General features: G+C 43.7%; 4 protein-coding genes across 4 annotated transcripts; 2 read left to right on the top strand and 2 right to left on the bottom strand. All coding sequences in view use genetic code 12, as the record gives it.

Annotated features, from left to right (window-relative positions):
* Positions 1-636: 636 nt before the first annotated feature.
* CXQ85_002732 (SNAP receptor) lies at positions 637-1383 on the top strand (the record flags this gene model as incomplete). The annotated part of the gene is made up of 1 exon (XM_025486397.1): positions 637-1383. One exon carries the CDS (start codon positions 637-639, stop codon positions 1381-1383), a length of 747 nt encoding a protein of 248 aa, XP_025343947.1.
* Positions 1384-1499: 116 nt separating this feature from the next.
* CXQ85_002731 (uncharacterized protein) lies at positions 1500-3389 on the bottom strand (the record flags this gene model as incomplete). Its single annotated transcript, XM_025486396.1, has 1 exon — positions 1500-3389. The coding sequence occupies one exon, from the start codon at positions 3387-3389 to the stop codon at positions 1500-1502; it is 1890 nt and encodes a 629-aa protein (XP_025343946.1).
* Positions 3390-4249: 860 nt separating this feature from the next.
* On the bottom strand, positions 4250-14210 carry TEL1 (DNA-binding protein kinase; the record flags this gene model as incomplete). The annotated part of the gene is made up of 4 exons (XM_025486395.1): positions 4250-5373; positions 5674-6753; positions 6870-11981; positions 12005-14210. 4 exons carry the CDS (start codon positions 14208-14210, stop codon positions 4250-4252), a joined length of 9522 nt encoding a protein of 3173 aa, XP_025343945.1.
* Positions 14211-15532: 1322 nt separating this feature from the next.
* On the top strand, positions 15533-16699 carry GCV1 (glycine decarboxylase subunit T; the record flags this gene model as incomplete). Its single annotated transcript, XM_025486394.1, has 1 exon — positions 15533-16699. One exon carries the CDS (start codon positions 15533-15535, stop codon positions 16697-16699), a length of 1167 nt encoding a protein of 388 aa, XP_025343944.1.
* Between the last annotated feature and the right edge of the window lie 27 nt (positions 16700-16726).

The raw sequence follows: 16726 nt of genomic DNA, 5'->3' as shown, positions 1-16726 counted from the left end.
GGCTTCGAGATCGGCCTGCCTTGAAACGGTTGAAATTTCGCAGCCTAAAATGAAATAAACCCGTGCACCACGCCTCGATGCCAGTACTTTTTCACTCTGATTTTTCCCCCATTCCCTTCTCTCTTCTTCAGGCTCCTTACTCGTCCACATGTCATTGGGGCTTCTCCAATATTCTTATGGACTTATTGTAACCACTCTGTGGGTCAGGGGCCTCAGAGAGAATTAAAACCCTTTTTCGCTAACAGCGGCCGAATTCCTACGAGCCGTCGTTTGATAGTAGTGGGGCTTACATCTGTAAAAGAATGTTATACTTCTTTGACTGGAATGGCATGACACAGTGGAATGGAGTCTTAGTTTAGACTCATCAATGACCTGTGGTTTCCATACCAGCTTTTCCACCACTTCTCTAGTACTGCTTTTGAAATGGAGTGTGGCCTAGCACTCTGCACTGAGCTCCATGTTCTTCAAAAAGTGACCAAGCAACTGCTTACTTGTCAATACCGCTCTCTCTTAGGGATTTCCTACCGCCTTTTAACCATCACTTCAGGGTGATAACTTGTACCTTCTCTTGTACCCATACTCCACCTTAACTGTACATCGCGCACTGATTCATATCAAATAACACCTACTACCTCCATGTCCCTTACGCCATCTGGAGTTCAACTTATAGTCGAAAGACATAGGCAAGACCTACAGTCTTCGTCCTTTTCAAGTGCATCTGATCCTCATCTACAGGCAATTACCCTTCGAAGAATACAGAATGACCTCCCACATCTACTACGTGCATTGAATGCTAACAAAGGTAGCAAACAATACGAGTCTGCCTATGCCCAGCTTAATTCACTTACAGAAACCGTCGACGAGCAGTCTTATAAGGTCCAGAAAGCTGTTGAGCAGCGAAACGCTCAGAGGCAAGTGAAGGTTCCTCAACAATCGGAATCAGTAGGCCAATCCACCTCTGATCTAGGCAAGAATGATAACCCTGAGGAAGACTACATGTCGCTCAGAAAGAGACTTTTGGCGGATGGAACTTCCACGTCATTGGATGATCAGAACAAATCTGCTGACCAAATGAACGAATACCATGAAACTTTCCAGGAAGATATCATGAAGGATCTTTCAGGTCTTGCTTCTGCGCTCAAGTCTTCAGCATCTGCCTTCTCTTCCAAGGTTACGGAGGATACGAAGGTACTCAACGAGACAAGCGAGAACATGATGAAGAGTCTGTCATTGATGGCAACTGTTGGCTCGAATCTCAATGGCTACTTGAACGAAAAGAGCGGAGGAAAGATCAGTCTTTTCTTCCTTATAAAGATGATGGTTGCCATCATGATCATCTTCTTTATAGCGTTGATTCTTATCAACTTCTTACCTAAAATGTGAGTCTATTTGGATAGAATACCATTATATTATATGTACTGTGAAATGCTGTCCAAACACATAAATCGAAAGCAAAGTCCGTCGACTTGGCTTGAAAGCCGGGCCACGCGTATTAGTATTTACTGACTGGTTTCCTTGGTGTTGTCGTCCACAAATTCAGAATCAGAATTCGTGCTTTCATCACTTGGCTGAGTCATACTGCTGGCAAACTGTGGCAAGTTAATGTTCGAATTGACCTGCTGCTGGTTTTGGAACTGTCTTGGCAAGTTACCACATCTGTCCTTACCGAAGTTTATCTTCAACTTTTTGTAATCATCGAACGACTTGATGCCGTCAATGGCCTTGATGGCATTCGCAATATTGACGAAATTGATGAATGCACAGTTCTTCTCCTCAAGGTAGTTAATTTGTTCAATATCACCAAACTTAGTGAAATCCTTTCTCAATTTTTTGGCGTTGTAATATTCAAAGTCAGTGATGTTGCCGATGTAGATGTTTCTCAGTGCACCATTAGAGACAGCTAACGACAAGGCATTGGATAAAGGTCCAGAGTGCTTTCCCCAGCCGACCTTGATTCTTCTATTGTGAATGGTCAAGCCGTGCAATTGGCACATAGCAAAGAATTGAGCAGCAGCAATTGGGTCAATGAAGGTGATGAAACACACATGTCTTTCGCTCAAGAAACGGATACTTTGCAACAAACCACCTCTAACAACATTACAAATCTCCTCAACAGAAGATTCTTGGTGCAAATTACCCAAGTAAACGGTTCTGTTACCCAAGTTGTTAGCGCCACCAGCCTGAGTAGCAATCTGAGCGGCAGCAGCAGACTGCTGAACCAAAGCACTAGAGATGAACTCCCTGTCTGCTGCAGTCACAACGTGCTCCATTCCTGGAGCCAAACCCAAGTACTGAGCAGCGTTGTGTTGCTGCGTTTTTGTAATGAAAGCGCATCTGTCCTTACCATAGAAACACTTCTTGTCCAAGTATTTCTCCTTCAAAGGTAAGTTAGCCACACATCTGATGGCACTCAAGATAGATAAGAAATGAATAAAGGCGATACCCTTGTCTGGGATGACCTTAATGCAGTCAATGACACCAAAAGACGACAAGTCTTCTCTCAACTCTGCCTCGGTGATCATCTCACCCGTGACAGGGTTATTCAAGTTTCCGAGGTAAACATTACGCGTTGCACCATCTCTCTGGATCGCTTCCATCACAGCAGGCAAAATAGGAGCATTCTTACCCCATCCAATACGAATATCATTGCCCTTAATGTGAAGCTTCTTCAAAATGCAATCGGAATGGAACAACAAAGCCGACTGAGCGTCGATAAAAGAAATGAAGGCACAGTTCTTGGAGGGCAAAATCTTGACATTCTCCAAGATACCGCTTCTAACATAGTCCAATAATTCATTAGGCTCGATGTCACTTGGGATGTTTCCCAAGTAGACTGTCCTAGAAGGAGCCACCTGAGTAGGCATGTTGGATGCGCTAGTAGGCGAATGTGGAACGATGCCTGGTTGGTTTGAACCGCCCATGAGCATCTCTCCATTAGGAGTCTGAGGAATCAGGCCCTGGTTGGCACCACCAAAAGCTGATGGGCCAAAGTTAGAATCAGGAACGCCAGGGAATCCACCAAGGTTCAACTGCTCTTGCATCTGGCGACTCAAAGCAGCATCTGCTGACAAAGGCTGCTGGTTAGGGGTGTGAGCGTTGGGAAGATCGGAATCATCAAAGAAGCTGCTCTCCTCAACACCGTAAAGGTCACCATTGTTGAAATGACCAGCAGATGGCAGATGATCGTTTTCCTTTGGGAAGCCTCCAAGGTTGTCGGAGTGGGAGCCAAACTGGTCATACTGCGACGAGCCCTGGTGAAGAAACTGATGCTGTGGGTGTTGATCCTGGCCTTGCAAGTGGCCGTTGGACTCCTGGTGAGGATAGTATTGGTAGTATGGCTGGCCCATGTACTGCTGATGCATGCTTTGGTATGGATTGTAGTATGACATTATGCGATGCTAGGATATGACGGTGGACAAAAACAAGGAAAAGGAAACAACAAGATAAAAGTAGCCCAAAGTTAAGGAAGTTCGGAGAAATGAAAAGCCCCTGTGAAGCTGATTAGTTGGAGTAGTTGTTGTTGTAGGAAATTGTCCAGTGCAAACGAATGAGATCGTCGATTTTTGATCCAACGAATCCTTGACAAAGAAAAACAAAAGACAGGGTACTAAAAAAGTGCCTGAAGGACGTAAATGCAATGAAAAAGAAGGGGAGCCACCTGCTTTTGATTATATGGACGCGAACAATAAATAAAAAAAAAAAAAAGTGTGGTTCAAAATCACGGCAGTGTCCAAAGAACTGAAGGAGATGAGTGTAGTTACGTTGGAGAAAGGAAGTAGATCGTGAGGAAACTTTTTTTGGCCCTTGAGCCCTCGCGCTGGAAAAAAAAAAAAAAAAAAAAAAAAAAATGCGCACCCTCGGACGTCTTTTTTTCCCTATTCGTCCTCTCCCCTTGACAACCACTTTGCACGGCAATACGACCAAAAGATGGTTGCTGGACAAGGAAAAGTAAATAAAAGTGGGAGTTGGAATTTTGACCTCTTTTATATGACAATGGGTATTTTGAATTCCCTTTAGATTGGAATGTGTCCTTTCCCAGCACAGCCCCTGTCGCTTTGACAGCTGTAATGTGAGACATAAACGCTTGATGGCTTTTTTTCGCAACCTTGGCTCAAACGGTTTGGTTTTGCACGCTTTGGTGACGTTGTTACCTTAGAGGTCCCCATGTTTAAACACTGGAGTACGGAAAAATGTTGTATATGCAGCTTTCTCCATTCTTACCAGTGGCTTAACATTCCACTCCTTTTTTTTAATCACTGTAGTCGGTGTCATCGCCTTCGTCCTCTTCCTCTTCCTCCACAGGCTGCGTTTTCTCGTCCGATATGCCTTCAGGGCTTTCTTCACCTTCTGATTCGCCCTCTCGCTTCACCTGAGTATCGTCGTCTGAATAATCTGTTGCGCCATCCTCTGACTGTGTCTCTCCAGCTGCGCCATCGGCACTGGCTTCGGCTTCATCTTCAGCCACGGCCGTATCCTCCATAACTGTGTCGTCCATAGGCTCCTCTTTGACCTGGACGTTCAGATCATGCTGGTTTTGAGCTGACTTGTCTTCCTCTTCGACGCTTAGTTCGTCTTCTTCGTGTTTAGCAAGATCTCCTTCTTCCTCTACATCTGGCTCCTTTTTGACTTGCGGCTCCTTCTTCGTTCGTTTGGCACTTGCCCCTGTCTTGCCGGAGGAAGCCCGCTTTTTGGCCGCCCTGCTGTCTTTCTTTTCCCTTTCTTTTTCCTTCTCCTTCTCCTCAAATGTCTTGTAACCTTCACCCTTGATTATTTCCTCGATTCTTACTCGGTTAAGGTTTGTCCTGTTCTTCTCTTCAAACTTCTCGTTCAAATGCTTGAGTTCATCAGTGTCGCCATTCAGAAGTTCTAGGATCTTTCGGCGTTTGGCATTCAATACTTGGTAAAACCGATCTTCAAGGTCTCGAAGAATGAGGTTATAATCTTCGATCGTCTGTTTGATCTCAGCTTCCTTTGCCTCTGCATCCTCCCTGACTTCCTTGAGCTCCTTATTTGAAGTCCCGAGCTCTTCTGCTAGTTTCTTCATTTGAGAGGATTGTAACAGGACCCAATTGAGGATATCTAGTTCCTTCCTGCTCTCGTCATCGGCATCTTCAGGATCCTTGACACTGGTCTGGAATGAGCCGTATTCAACGCTTAACTTTCCTTTTGACCGTATTGAAATTGTAAGCTCAGGAGGCTCATCTGCCAAATCGCCTTCTGTTAGTTCGCCGGTCTTGGAATCATAACTCTCCAGTGAATCTAGTCTGGCTGCTATCTCTGCCAGTTCAAAGCCCTCTGGCCTCCTCTCTTCACTTAACCACTCTTCTCTGAATAGATATCCAAATAAGCTTATCCATGTCTTCTCGTCAACGTCTTGTTTGGACTTGCATCGCTTTACCTTAATCGTACTAAGGTTTGCCCCATATATTCCTTCCTGACATGCACAAAGCAACGAGTACGTAGTTCCCTTATCTACTTCCTGGTGTTCTATCTTTATCTGCAATTGAGAGGTTTTTATAAACTTTTCTGTTTCTCTTTGGTACACATCAAGGGGTACGGTGACAATACGTCCTTTCAAGCTCATGCGCCGTTTCTATTTCAATGTTAGTTGATATCAAATGCGCGTTAACCCCAGATTTCACTCCAATGGCCCACACCACTAGAAGAAGGGACACCATCCACAGTATATAAGCGCGAGGTTTTCCGCCGATGTAGCTTCTCTGATCAATTGTCTAACCGTTGCTTCAACACTCAAACCTCCAGCATTGAGCTTTTCTATCACCGTAAGCACAGCGGCATTGGCCTCTGAGCCATCCTCTTGTGGCTCTGGTACTAAGGTCTTGCTTTCATCTTGGAGTCTCTTCTTGCGTAGTGGCGATATAGACCACAGGTATAAGGGATCCCATCTTAAAGCATCAAGAATAGCAATAATATGCTCTTTATGTTCTCTCAACACTCTGAAGGTATGCTCACACAGTTTGTCAAAGACACCATGAACACCTGTGAAACCAAAGCCATCCACAATATCTCTTGTGAGTCTGAAGGGAACGGTTTCGGGTATTGGTAACCGCTTGCCTTGGTCGAAGGCTACCCCGAGATCTATATGCACTGGCTCACCTGTTGACTCCTCGAGTAAGATATTATTGCAATGTCTGTCTCCCAAACCTAAAATATGGCCGACCATCGATGACGATGCAATTCCTCTGGTGTAACGCTGCCTGCTGTTGTACCAGGTATCGGGTGATAAAAAGTGGTCGCTGAAGTATAAATGAAGCACTGGGTTGATCTTCTTGATAATTGTCTCATATGCTTGGAGCCGCTCTTTCATGGTCGAACTTTGACATTCCTTCATTGCCTCTTTTGCCTTCTCATACTTCATCAGATCCACTTTTTGATGGTACGGACGAACAACTTCAATAAGAGCTTTGGAGTTCGGTACAAACTCTATCAAGCCAGCCTTCGGTCCAAGAGGGATAGCTTTGTATGTCCTAATACGCAAATTCCGCTTCCTGGTATCACGATCTCTCTGAAGAATGGAATTGACTTTCTCAAAAACCTGCTCCATGGTAGCGTCTTGTCGCAAGTCATCTGTTCCGTACTTGAGTAACATCTTTCTCGAGGTTCCATCAGAGAGCGTGAATTGGGCAATCTTTGGTAAGCTTAGACCAGAAGTAGCAATGCTCACTTTAGGATCCATAGAAACCATCCTTGGAGCATTCTTGTAACCCTCTGGCAGCACCGGTAAGTCCACGGCTGGAGGGGGATATGTGGTAAATCATGAAGCCAATATGTTCCAATTTCTAGCTTGTCGAGATGAAGCGCCCTTCCTTTTGAGCTTTTGAGCTTAGCTAGGGCAATTGACGCGTCACATAGCTTTTCAATTGGAAGTAACGTCTCTTCGGCAAATTTCTGGCTCTTGCTTATCAAATTCTCCTTGACTTTCTCAGCAGCCGTCACACGAAGTAGCATGGTTGAATTAGAAGTCTCTTCGGCGACCTCTTTGTGGTACAACAAGGAGAATAACATGTAAAGCGAATGATACGGGTGGTCAAAACAGATTCTCATGATAAGCAGCTGGACAGACTCCTGGAAGTCATTTTTCTCGTTTGAAAGACGGGCCATCAATTGTGTTGACCACGATAAGGATTTGTAACTGGGAAGGGATTGAAGATCATGCTTTAGTGATTTTTGAAGCGGTTCATACCACGATAACTCGAGAAACAATGAAATAAATCTGTCAACGCTTTCCTCCAGAGCATCACCAGCAAGTAAGGCATTAAGATAGAAGGTAGCGCCTTTACATGCAAATGTCATCTTAGTATCCTCCAAAGACTCTAGTTCAATGGCGTCAGAGGCTACCTGGCTCTTAAGCCTATTGTAGTACTTCTGCACAGATCTTCTTTCGCTTGGGGTCACTGCAGTTTTGCCGTAATGTGACTTGATAACCTCAATTTCATCCTTCTTACTCTTCATCCTTTGCTTAAAGCCATCAATCTGGGATTCTAGACTCGTCGCCTTAAACTGCTGTTCGCAAAACTTAGCCAAAAGCAGGTATGATTTCGACCTTTGCGTAGAATTCTCCATCTCTGTCATACTATCTTCTATAGGGCTGACGTAATGCTCCAAGATACGCTTGCCAAGCTCCTCCCTAGATTCTGCGAGCCACTGTACTAATTGGGATGTTATCATCTTGGAATCAATATGAAGAAGACTTTCGGAGGAGCCAGGCGTACTGTGCCTTGCCAAGCTCTTCAACATGGCTATAGGTGCAGAAGTATTCCCCTGTGCCCATAAGGTTTGGGCTATCGAGAACGTCGCAAACTTTTTTATGGATTCCCAACTCTCCATCGCAGAAAGCTGAGATGACTTGACAAGATCGTCCATTAGAACAGCTGAATTAAGCATCTTTTGCGAATGCTTGTTCAGGCGAGCGACAGCATTATACGTCAGGACATCATAAATAAGACCTTGCCAGCAAGCGTCTTGTACTGGATTTGCCTGAAGCAAGCTTGTAGTTGTAGAGTTGGACTCGTCTATCTTCATCCGAAATGCCTCTCTTCGACAGAGTAAAATATTCTCCAGATTTACCATATCAGCTTCCACAAACCACGACGAAATTGTCTTGAAAGCACCGGGGGCATTAGTAACGAGCGAATTAGAAGCGTTCAAGATATCCTCGACTTCAGTCATGCAAGATAAGGAAACAAACCAACGTTGAAGAAGCTCACGAGAGGATTTGAAAGACATATTCCCGTGAAGGATATTCTGCTTCTGTGCAAATAACTCGCCAATTCCTGTTGCAAAAGCTTGCGGGACCAGCCACAGGGAATGAATACGCTTAAGATAGTTGTAAATGAGCTCGTGGTCTGATGATGGCTCGTCAGCAAAAGGTAAGTCCCACAGGTTCAATTTCCAGCTCCATTCAAAATTCCCTGACGTTTCTTTTGACGTGGAAGATACTAGTTTCGACATACCCATTAGGCCATCGTCAAGTAGAGCGTTCATAGTATTCCCGAACTGTTCTGTTCCTTTCGTAGATGCAGCGACATCAAGGTAAGCAAGGTTATTTCTTAATATATCAGAAGCGGAGCCAGTCCTTTCCAGCATTTGCATAGCATTGGAGAGACTAGAATCTTCGGGAACCCCATACAACATATCTAGATCGTCAATTGATTCATAAATCTTGATCAAAGAAGTACGCCATTTATCCCATTCCACGTTTTGAGGTTTCCCGTTTGTCGCATCTTCAAAAATCATGAGAGACGTTTTAGCATATGAGGATTCTTTCAAGACCAAGAAGACGTCAGTCTTGTCTAGAGCCGAATAGATTTGTTGAAACGGACTCCCCTCCTGTTTCGAACCAACTCTGATATTCAAAACAATCCGAGCAAATACATCTAGCCCTTCCTGCCCAAGATGAGCGACACTCTTACGCATAGCGGTTAGGATTTCTCCTATAACTTCAACCGTCCTGGAACCCATCAAGGTGATATAGTAACAAAGTAAATAAGGGAGAGTCTTGTGGGCCAAATGTGGGAACTTGATAATGCAAGTGGCGAATAATGGAGCGATACTAGTGTATTTGGCAATTTCTTGTAGTACCCCGAGAGATAATTGACTAGACCACTTCAGAAATGAAGCTTCGGCTATTCGGTATGGAAGCGATTCAACAAGCTGAACTAGACTTTCAGTACCTATAGTCAATTGATCACTACTTGAAACCGCAACGAGACATGAGTGCATGTCGAGAGGCATGACATACTCTCGGATATTCATATAGCTGTCTTGGAAGTCAATGAATTTGCTTGTGTCGTCCTTGCGAAGTTCAAATTTCCAAACTAGAGCACCCAAGATGCAATCAGCAAATGACTGAGACTCGTAATCTTCACTAGCCCGTAGCTCAAGTAGTTGCTCAACAAAGAAATTCATTGAAGAGGAGGAGTTCACAAAGTTATCCTTTGAAATGCTTTCAAATTCCAGAAAGTTAGATAGGTCTGTTATATCACCATTCTGTGAGTTGTTCAAGTAGAAGAAGCTCAAATACCTCGCTACCCAATTGCCAAAATTGTTCTCTCGATTTTGCAGGAAATCGATGTTGAGAAAGAGTTTCACAACACTAGTTGACGTGTTTTCTGGTGCCGGTATCGTAACATCGTGATAAAGCCTCATAAGCAATCCAATGATAATGTATATGTGATGCTGGGGGTATGGTTGAGTTGAGATGTTGTCTAGAATTGTGCTGAAATCACCCCCAGAAGCCTCGATACGGTTACCTAAGATTTTGTCTATCGACTTAGACAAAACAGTGGCATAGGCGCCAAAGATATCAGATCCTTCATTAAAGCATAACTTCTTTAGATCCAAAAGGTACGGTTTGAAAGAGGTGGCATTGGAGGGATTGTCAAAAAGCGCACTTAGAACACGAGAAAAGGTAATAGATGCTACCTCCTTGCCCATAGCTCTTACACTTTCTTGCGGGATGATTGCTAGTAATGTCGAAGCCTCATTTGCTGCGATTGTGGGTATCAATGGGAGAATAATATCCACAAGCAACGTCACCATTTCGGGGTCTTTCATCTGAAACCTGCTTTGACACATCATAAACTTGATTTTCCGTATTGCCAAAACTTTGGTTTCGGTATCCTCTTTGTGAACATCCCGTCCAAGTTGTCGAAGTATAAAATAACATACTCTTTTAGTCCAGAATTCTCCTCGGTCTGACGTCCAGAACTTCGAAATGAGTGCCCTAATTAGATCCACACTTGAAATTGGAGTGACTGTAGCTCTCATGGAATTATCAATAATCAAACCGGATTTAAAAATATTCTTCAATTCGAATTCACCACATACTTCCTTTAAGGATGCTTCGGAACCTGTGTCTGTCAACCTGAGCGTTTCAAGGACAATGAGAAGTACTTTCTCTCTCATATAGCTTTTGTATAAATTGTTGAGATGAGGCAGCAAGGCCTTAAAAACTTCATTTCGAACACCATCCGAAGTATAAGCCAAGGGTATAACAAGGGGCAAAGAATCATACAACAAGCTTTGAATATCGTCGCCTTTCAACTTCGCGACTTGAGTGAGTTGTGATAAAGCTTGTGCCTCCGTCCTCTCAGATTTAATAGCCATAGTAATTGACATGATCTGCTTGTAATTTTCAGTGGTGAAAACTTTGAAGTCGTTATAATCAAATAATCCGTAGGGAAAGGAATCCAAAGGGATACCGTAAAGCCACCATGACTTCAAAAGCTCTAGCCTAAGTGAAAGAAAGAGCTGTCTTGCAGCATCAATACGACCGTTTCCTGAAATGATCCTGATGCTTCGTTTCAAATAGGGCTCAAAATAACCGTACTTCGAACATTCAAGCAAATTAAATAGAGCAGGGATGGTTACCTGGGATGAATTTGCAGAAACTGTAGCAAAGAAGTAGCAGTAAGTTGCCGCTCTTTCGACTGATGCCTGAGGATGAAGGAAGGTTTCAAATAATAGGCGATAGAGATCCATCTGACCAATTGAATCTAGCGAAGATAGGTGAAATGCAACCGATGCCAGCAAACTAGCCTTTAAAGAGTTTGAGGCGGACAGGAGTGCTCTCGATAAAGCGTCGTTCCCCGAGACCGGCCACAAATTTGGAAGCGATAAAGTATCAAGAAATAAAGATACAACATTCCGTCTTATATCTTCCACCAAAAACAAAGATTTTTCTTCACATTGTAAGAGGAATCCTAGAAGGTCACTCACATCTTTGCACAAATCGACATGCTCGGATTCCTTAGTCAAAGGTACAACAGTACGCAAGAGCTTGCAGGTGACCGAAATTGTTTTGCTCGTCCGATCCAATAAATGTGAGGATAGCGGGCCCTCTCCAAGTATCCTGAGTATCCTGGAAGCGAATTTGGGGTCTATAACATTCACAAAATTGGATTCCAACAATACTGACAAGCATTCAACCACCGTGGAGGAATCGCTTTCATCGAGGATTCTCAATAAGGAGGAACTTTCTCCGTCATACATAACAAGAAAACGGAAGTACGATATTTTGGCTGCTGATTCCATTGATGGGCTTCGTGCAATTGGCAGCGCTTTCTTTGAGTCTGTATTCAGAAACTCTTCATCAAACTCAGTGTCGGAAGTACCATGGGACCCGGGTATCTGGGAAAAGGAACTCAGCCCGAAGAAGAACTGCTCAAGATGACGACATATTAAATGTAGGTCTACCGTTAACACCTCCTTAGCTGTATCGCTTGCAAGGGCTCTAACAATGGATATGAAATCCTCCTGGCCAGTGAGATTCATAAAAAGTGTCCTCCATAGCTTCTCCTTCATTTCATTAAGTTGAGGGAACATCGTCGAATTGACACTTTTGAGTCTGTGAGTGATGTTAGAGACAAGTTGTGCCCACAGAAACACTTCTGGCACGTTCTCACTCTTGTTCATAACGAACGTGCCTATTTCAAGGATTTTGGAAACAACGGAGGAGACTAACAAGTCATTTCCGTGACACGACATGATGTGCACCTTGTGCACTTTTGTTGCAAAGGAGGTTCTTCTAAAGCTAGAAACCTGTCAAAATCGGTGTCAGGTTTGTAGATAGTAGCTAATGGGCTTGCGTAAGATTTTCCTGAAGATTTCATGAAGTCACAAGAAGTGTCAGGAATGTCGTGGCCCTGTAGCCACAAGATAAAAGACGGGAGCAAATCAGACCTCGCATGGTATGAATTCAAATAACGAGCTCCTGTGCCATCTCTTTCTAGAAACTCATCATTTAATTTAGACAAAAGCCAACGACCAGCCCCTTTGCTAACATGGGTCGCCCTGACATTGGTCAGTTTTGTCATTGCCCAATGTAATGCCCACCAAAAGCACGCGGCATCGCCATGAATTGAGCTGGGACCACTTATTTCTGCCAAGTCGATGATGCTTTCAAGCTGAGTAACAATGCTAGAATCTATAATTCGATAAAGTCGATCTGGGTCACATGAAAAGACAATGAAACTAAAAAGTCGACAAGCAAGCTGGGAAAGCTCGTCTTGTTTGACTAATGGTGTAATGAGCTTGACAATTTGATGCAATCGACGACTGATGACCCGATCTTCATGGCTTCGAGCAAGGTTGAAGCGCCTAAGTAGGACGAAAGTGTTCAAGAGACACCAGTAGGTAAGAGCTTTATTATTGAAATTCTTGATGATACACGATAAGATGTTACAGTCTTTTCCGGTATCATTCTCTTCATCAAGGTTCAAATTAATCACCGTTGTTTCATCGTGGCTTATGGTGATGTCCTCCGCAACATTGCCAACAGAGCTTTCTTTCTTGTCGTGAGAAGAATGAGTAGCAGAAAAATCTTTAGTGAATGCGAGTAGCTGAAGCCCACAGATCTGAATTTTCACATCACTTGAGTAGTTTCCCATATGTTCAAGAAGCTGATCAATATGAGAAAAGGTTGTGATATCCAAAATGGAACTTTGAAGCTTCAATCTTTTAAAACTATGGTTGACATTTGATGAGCCACTTTTACTGCTCATTTCGTAGTACTTCGCTATCAATCTGCTTGTTCCAAGGTATAGTAGCCATAGAAGATCATTCTGTGTCTGTAGTTGTATCGTGTATAATTCAAACCAATTTTGAGTTTTTGTCCTTTCTATGAAGCCCACGTCTTCTTTAGATAGCTTGGAAGGCAGATTAATTATACGATTGAGCAAGGCCTGAGCTAGGACATTGACGTTGTAAATGGCAGACATGTCATTCATTGAGTCGTTGATGAATGGATCTCTTCGCTTACCGAATGAAGCACCCTCTTCTATGTTATCAGCACTGATAAGTCTCGGGAGATGTGTGACATCGAGGTAGCGATAAAAAGACTCGAGATTGATAAATATAACGAACTGCGTGAGCAACGAGTCCACAGTAGTATGAGCGAAATTAATTAATGGATGCAAAGCTGTATGAATAATTTTGTTGCAAAATATGGAATCCTCCGTAGAAATTGACATTAAGAGCTTGTTGGTAATCTTAAAAGCCTCTACGAGCACCGGACTCTCTCGCTTATTGTGGAGCTCAAACACGTCTCTAAGAATTTTTCGTAGCGGAACGTACGTCTTCAGATCTTTGATGGGCTCGTATATATCATTGGTGTTCCCACCAAGTAGTGAATGCAAGGAATTAAGTAAGTCGGTCAAGAGCGACTCGTGGGAGAACTGATAGTGTGAGGTATCAGGCATCTCCAAGGATGCGGTGAGCAGGCTGATTAAGAACTTGTAGCATTTGTTCCATAGTTCCAATGATAAATGAGTGATGAAGAACTGCTCCTGAAGGAGTATATTAAGGATTCTGGCAAAATCAATGGCGCAGGGCGCTAGGATGGACCGCGTATCTGGAAGAAAGAAGTAGGGCATTATGTTGCTTACAAGGGCAGTACAATGCTTGTAGCGTAGCTGGTTTCTTTTCAATGACTCCTCGAGAACATCTTTTAGTATCGTGGAAGCGGTCAAGAGACGCTGTTGAGTTGCTGGAGTTGAATTGCTGCCGTAGGCTTCTCTCTCGATCTCGATAAGCTTTAGTAGACCATCCAGCAACACCACAAAGTGACGGGGAGTGAGCCTTAATTTGGAAGGCGAAAAGGATCTTAGAAGCTGAATGGCATCATTTCGCTGTTTGACTTTCCTCAGTCGAAGAGACTCGACTATCTTAGGTAGATCAAAGGCAGACATTGGAGGAGGATGGTTCAAATAAATCGAGCATATGGGGAATGGTGAGGTGGCAGAAAGGATGAAATAGGTGATGCAATACCCAGCTGGCTATGGAACTTTGAATCAATGGAAATGGGGAATTATTAAAGCCTTGGTATTTGGTAATGGACCCTTTTACACAATATTGGTATCATCGCGTTTAATGCTGCGAAGAAGCAAGACTACGCGACATTTGCAGATATGTATCTCATAATAGGCGAGAAAGGGTATAGAGAAAGGTAAAAGTGCAACGTTAAAAAATCAAGAAATGAAGAAAATTGAAATTTGTCGAGAAGATGTAAAAAATGGAGGAGAATCTTCACTTGGGAGGTGTTTTTATAGTATTAACTTGGTATTCGGAGGAATAACGGCTATTAACTGTTTTTGGGTGCAACATCGTCTGAACCTGTCAGTGAAAAATATAAAAATCGGACCAATTTTGATGTAAAAATACCTGAAAAGTACAATTGTGTCAGAAAAGGCGATATTAAATCACTTACCATAAAAATACAGCTCCAAACCAAAATAGCCCGTTTGGCTAGCCTCTATTCACTTCTCGACCACCATCCACCTCCAATCAATGTTTCAGAACCTTCCACTTTTACTTTTCCTGAAACCTCTTATGCCAAGCGATCCAGTCTTTCCAAGACTCTTCTATGATTCAAGCTTTCCCTTCCAAAACACCCGCCTTGAAGAAACCTCATTGGAAGGACTATCTAGGTAATCTCTTGAGACATTTTTCGCAGCCATTTTGTCAGAGCCCATTTCGCCAGGGCAACACCTCCCCTATAAGATGCCCCAATTTACGTCCCTTTCCCTCCTACCAATACCCTAAACATGAACTTCCAGCAATTTAAACTTTCCAGTAAACCACAGTTTGTGGAAGCTTACGAGCTTATGGGCGAAGAGTTCGGCCCGCCGAGATGCGTGTGTGCCCAGTGCACCTACTATGGTAGCTGGAGAAGCATCTTGCACTTCAACTTCTTGGTGGGGGTGATTTCACCAAACCTTTGGATATTCAACGTTGTTATAGTTTGCAGCATACTAGCCAAATCTACCAAATGTGATCAGAACGCCGCTTTACTTACTGTCTTGGGACACTCTCTTTGTGGGCTTCTTTTGTATGGCATTGTCGCAACGGCAGGTATATTGTACTGGAGAAGCATCCGAGTCTGAAAACCCGTCCCCACAAGTGGACTGAGTCGCGCCAGAGTCAGAGAAAGAGTCAAAGGATACCACCGTATAAAACCACCCCGGAATCCATTTTCCATAGAGAAGCAAAACTTTTCCCGAAACTACCAAAAATGCTCCGTAGATTCTACTCCACCGGGTTGCGCAGGACTCCTCTTTACGAGTCTCATGTCAAGTACAATGCCAAGTTCGTTCCATACGCTGGCTTCGAGATGCCCATCTTATACAAGAATCAGACCCACATTGAGTCCCATAACTGGGTTCGTTCCAAGGTCGGTTTGTTTGATGTCAGTCATATGTTGCAGCACCACTTTGAAGGTCCAGACGCCGCTGCTCTTTTGCAGAAGATCACTCCAATTGACTTGGCCAGTCTTCAACCTTACACTTCCTCCTTGACAGTGTTACTTAACGAGGACGGTGGAATCATTGACGATACTATTGTCACCAAGCACCACGATGAAAAGTACTATGTGGTCACTAACGCTGGTTGCAGAGACAAGGATCTTGCTTTCATCCAGAATGAGGCCAAGAACTTCAACAACGTGGACCACTCTACTTTCGAGGGCACATTGTTGGCTATTCAAGGCCCACAAGCTCAGAGCTTGTTGCAGAAATACACCAATGAGAACTTGAAGGACCTTTACTTCGGTAACTCCAGAATCCTGAAGTTGAACAGCTTCGTCAATGACGGTGTTCACATTGCCAGAACCGGATACACTGGTGAGGACGGTTTCGAATTGAGCATCAATGTTAACAATGAAGCCGAGGCTGAACAGTCTAGACAGTTCTTTGAGGCTTTGATTGACGAGAACCCTGACTTAGTTGCTCCTATCGGTTTGGCTGCAAGAGATTCGTTGAGATTGGAGGCCGGAATGTGTCTTTACGGTAACGAGTTGACCGAGGACATTACCCCTGTTGAGGCATCTTTGGCGTGGTTGATCCCTAAGTCCAGAAGAGAGCCAGCTACTGCTACTTTCAACGGTTCCAGCAAGATCTTGGAGCAATTGAACAACAAGGGTTTGGTCACCAGAAGAAGAATTGGTATCACCTCCAAGGGACCGGCTCCTAGAGGAGGATCCAAGATCTTGTACGAAGGTAAGGAGGTCGGAGCAATCAGCTCAGGCTCCTTGTCGCCAACTTTAGGTCTGAACGTTGCACAAAGTTACCTTGACAAGGGCGTGAAGATTGGATCCACCGTGCAGCTTGACATTCGTGGTAAATTGAGAGATGGTGTCGTGACCAAGCTCCCATTCGTGCCTAACAACTTCTACAAGGGTTAAACGCCATTTTAGTACAGAAAGAATAAA

Source organism: Candidozyma haemuli (assembly GCF_002926055.2).
Source record: "Candidozyma haemuli strain B11899 chromosome Unknown D_2014730914, whole genome shotgun sequence".
NCBI lineage: Eukaryota > Fungi > Ascomycota > Pichiomycetes > Serinales > Metschnikowiaceae > Candidozyma > Candidozyma haemuli.
Note: the sequence above shows the minus strand (reverse complement) of the source record. Positions and strands in the feature narration are given on the sequence as shown.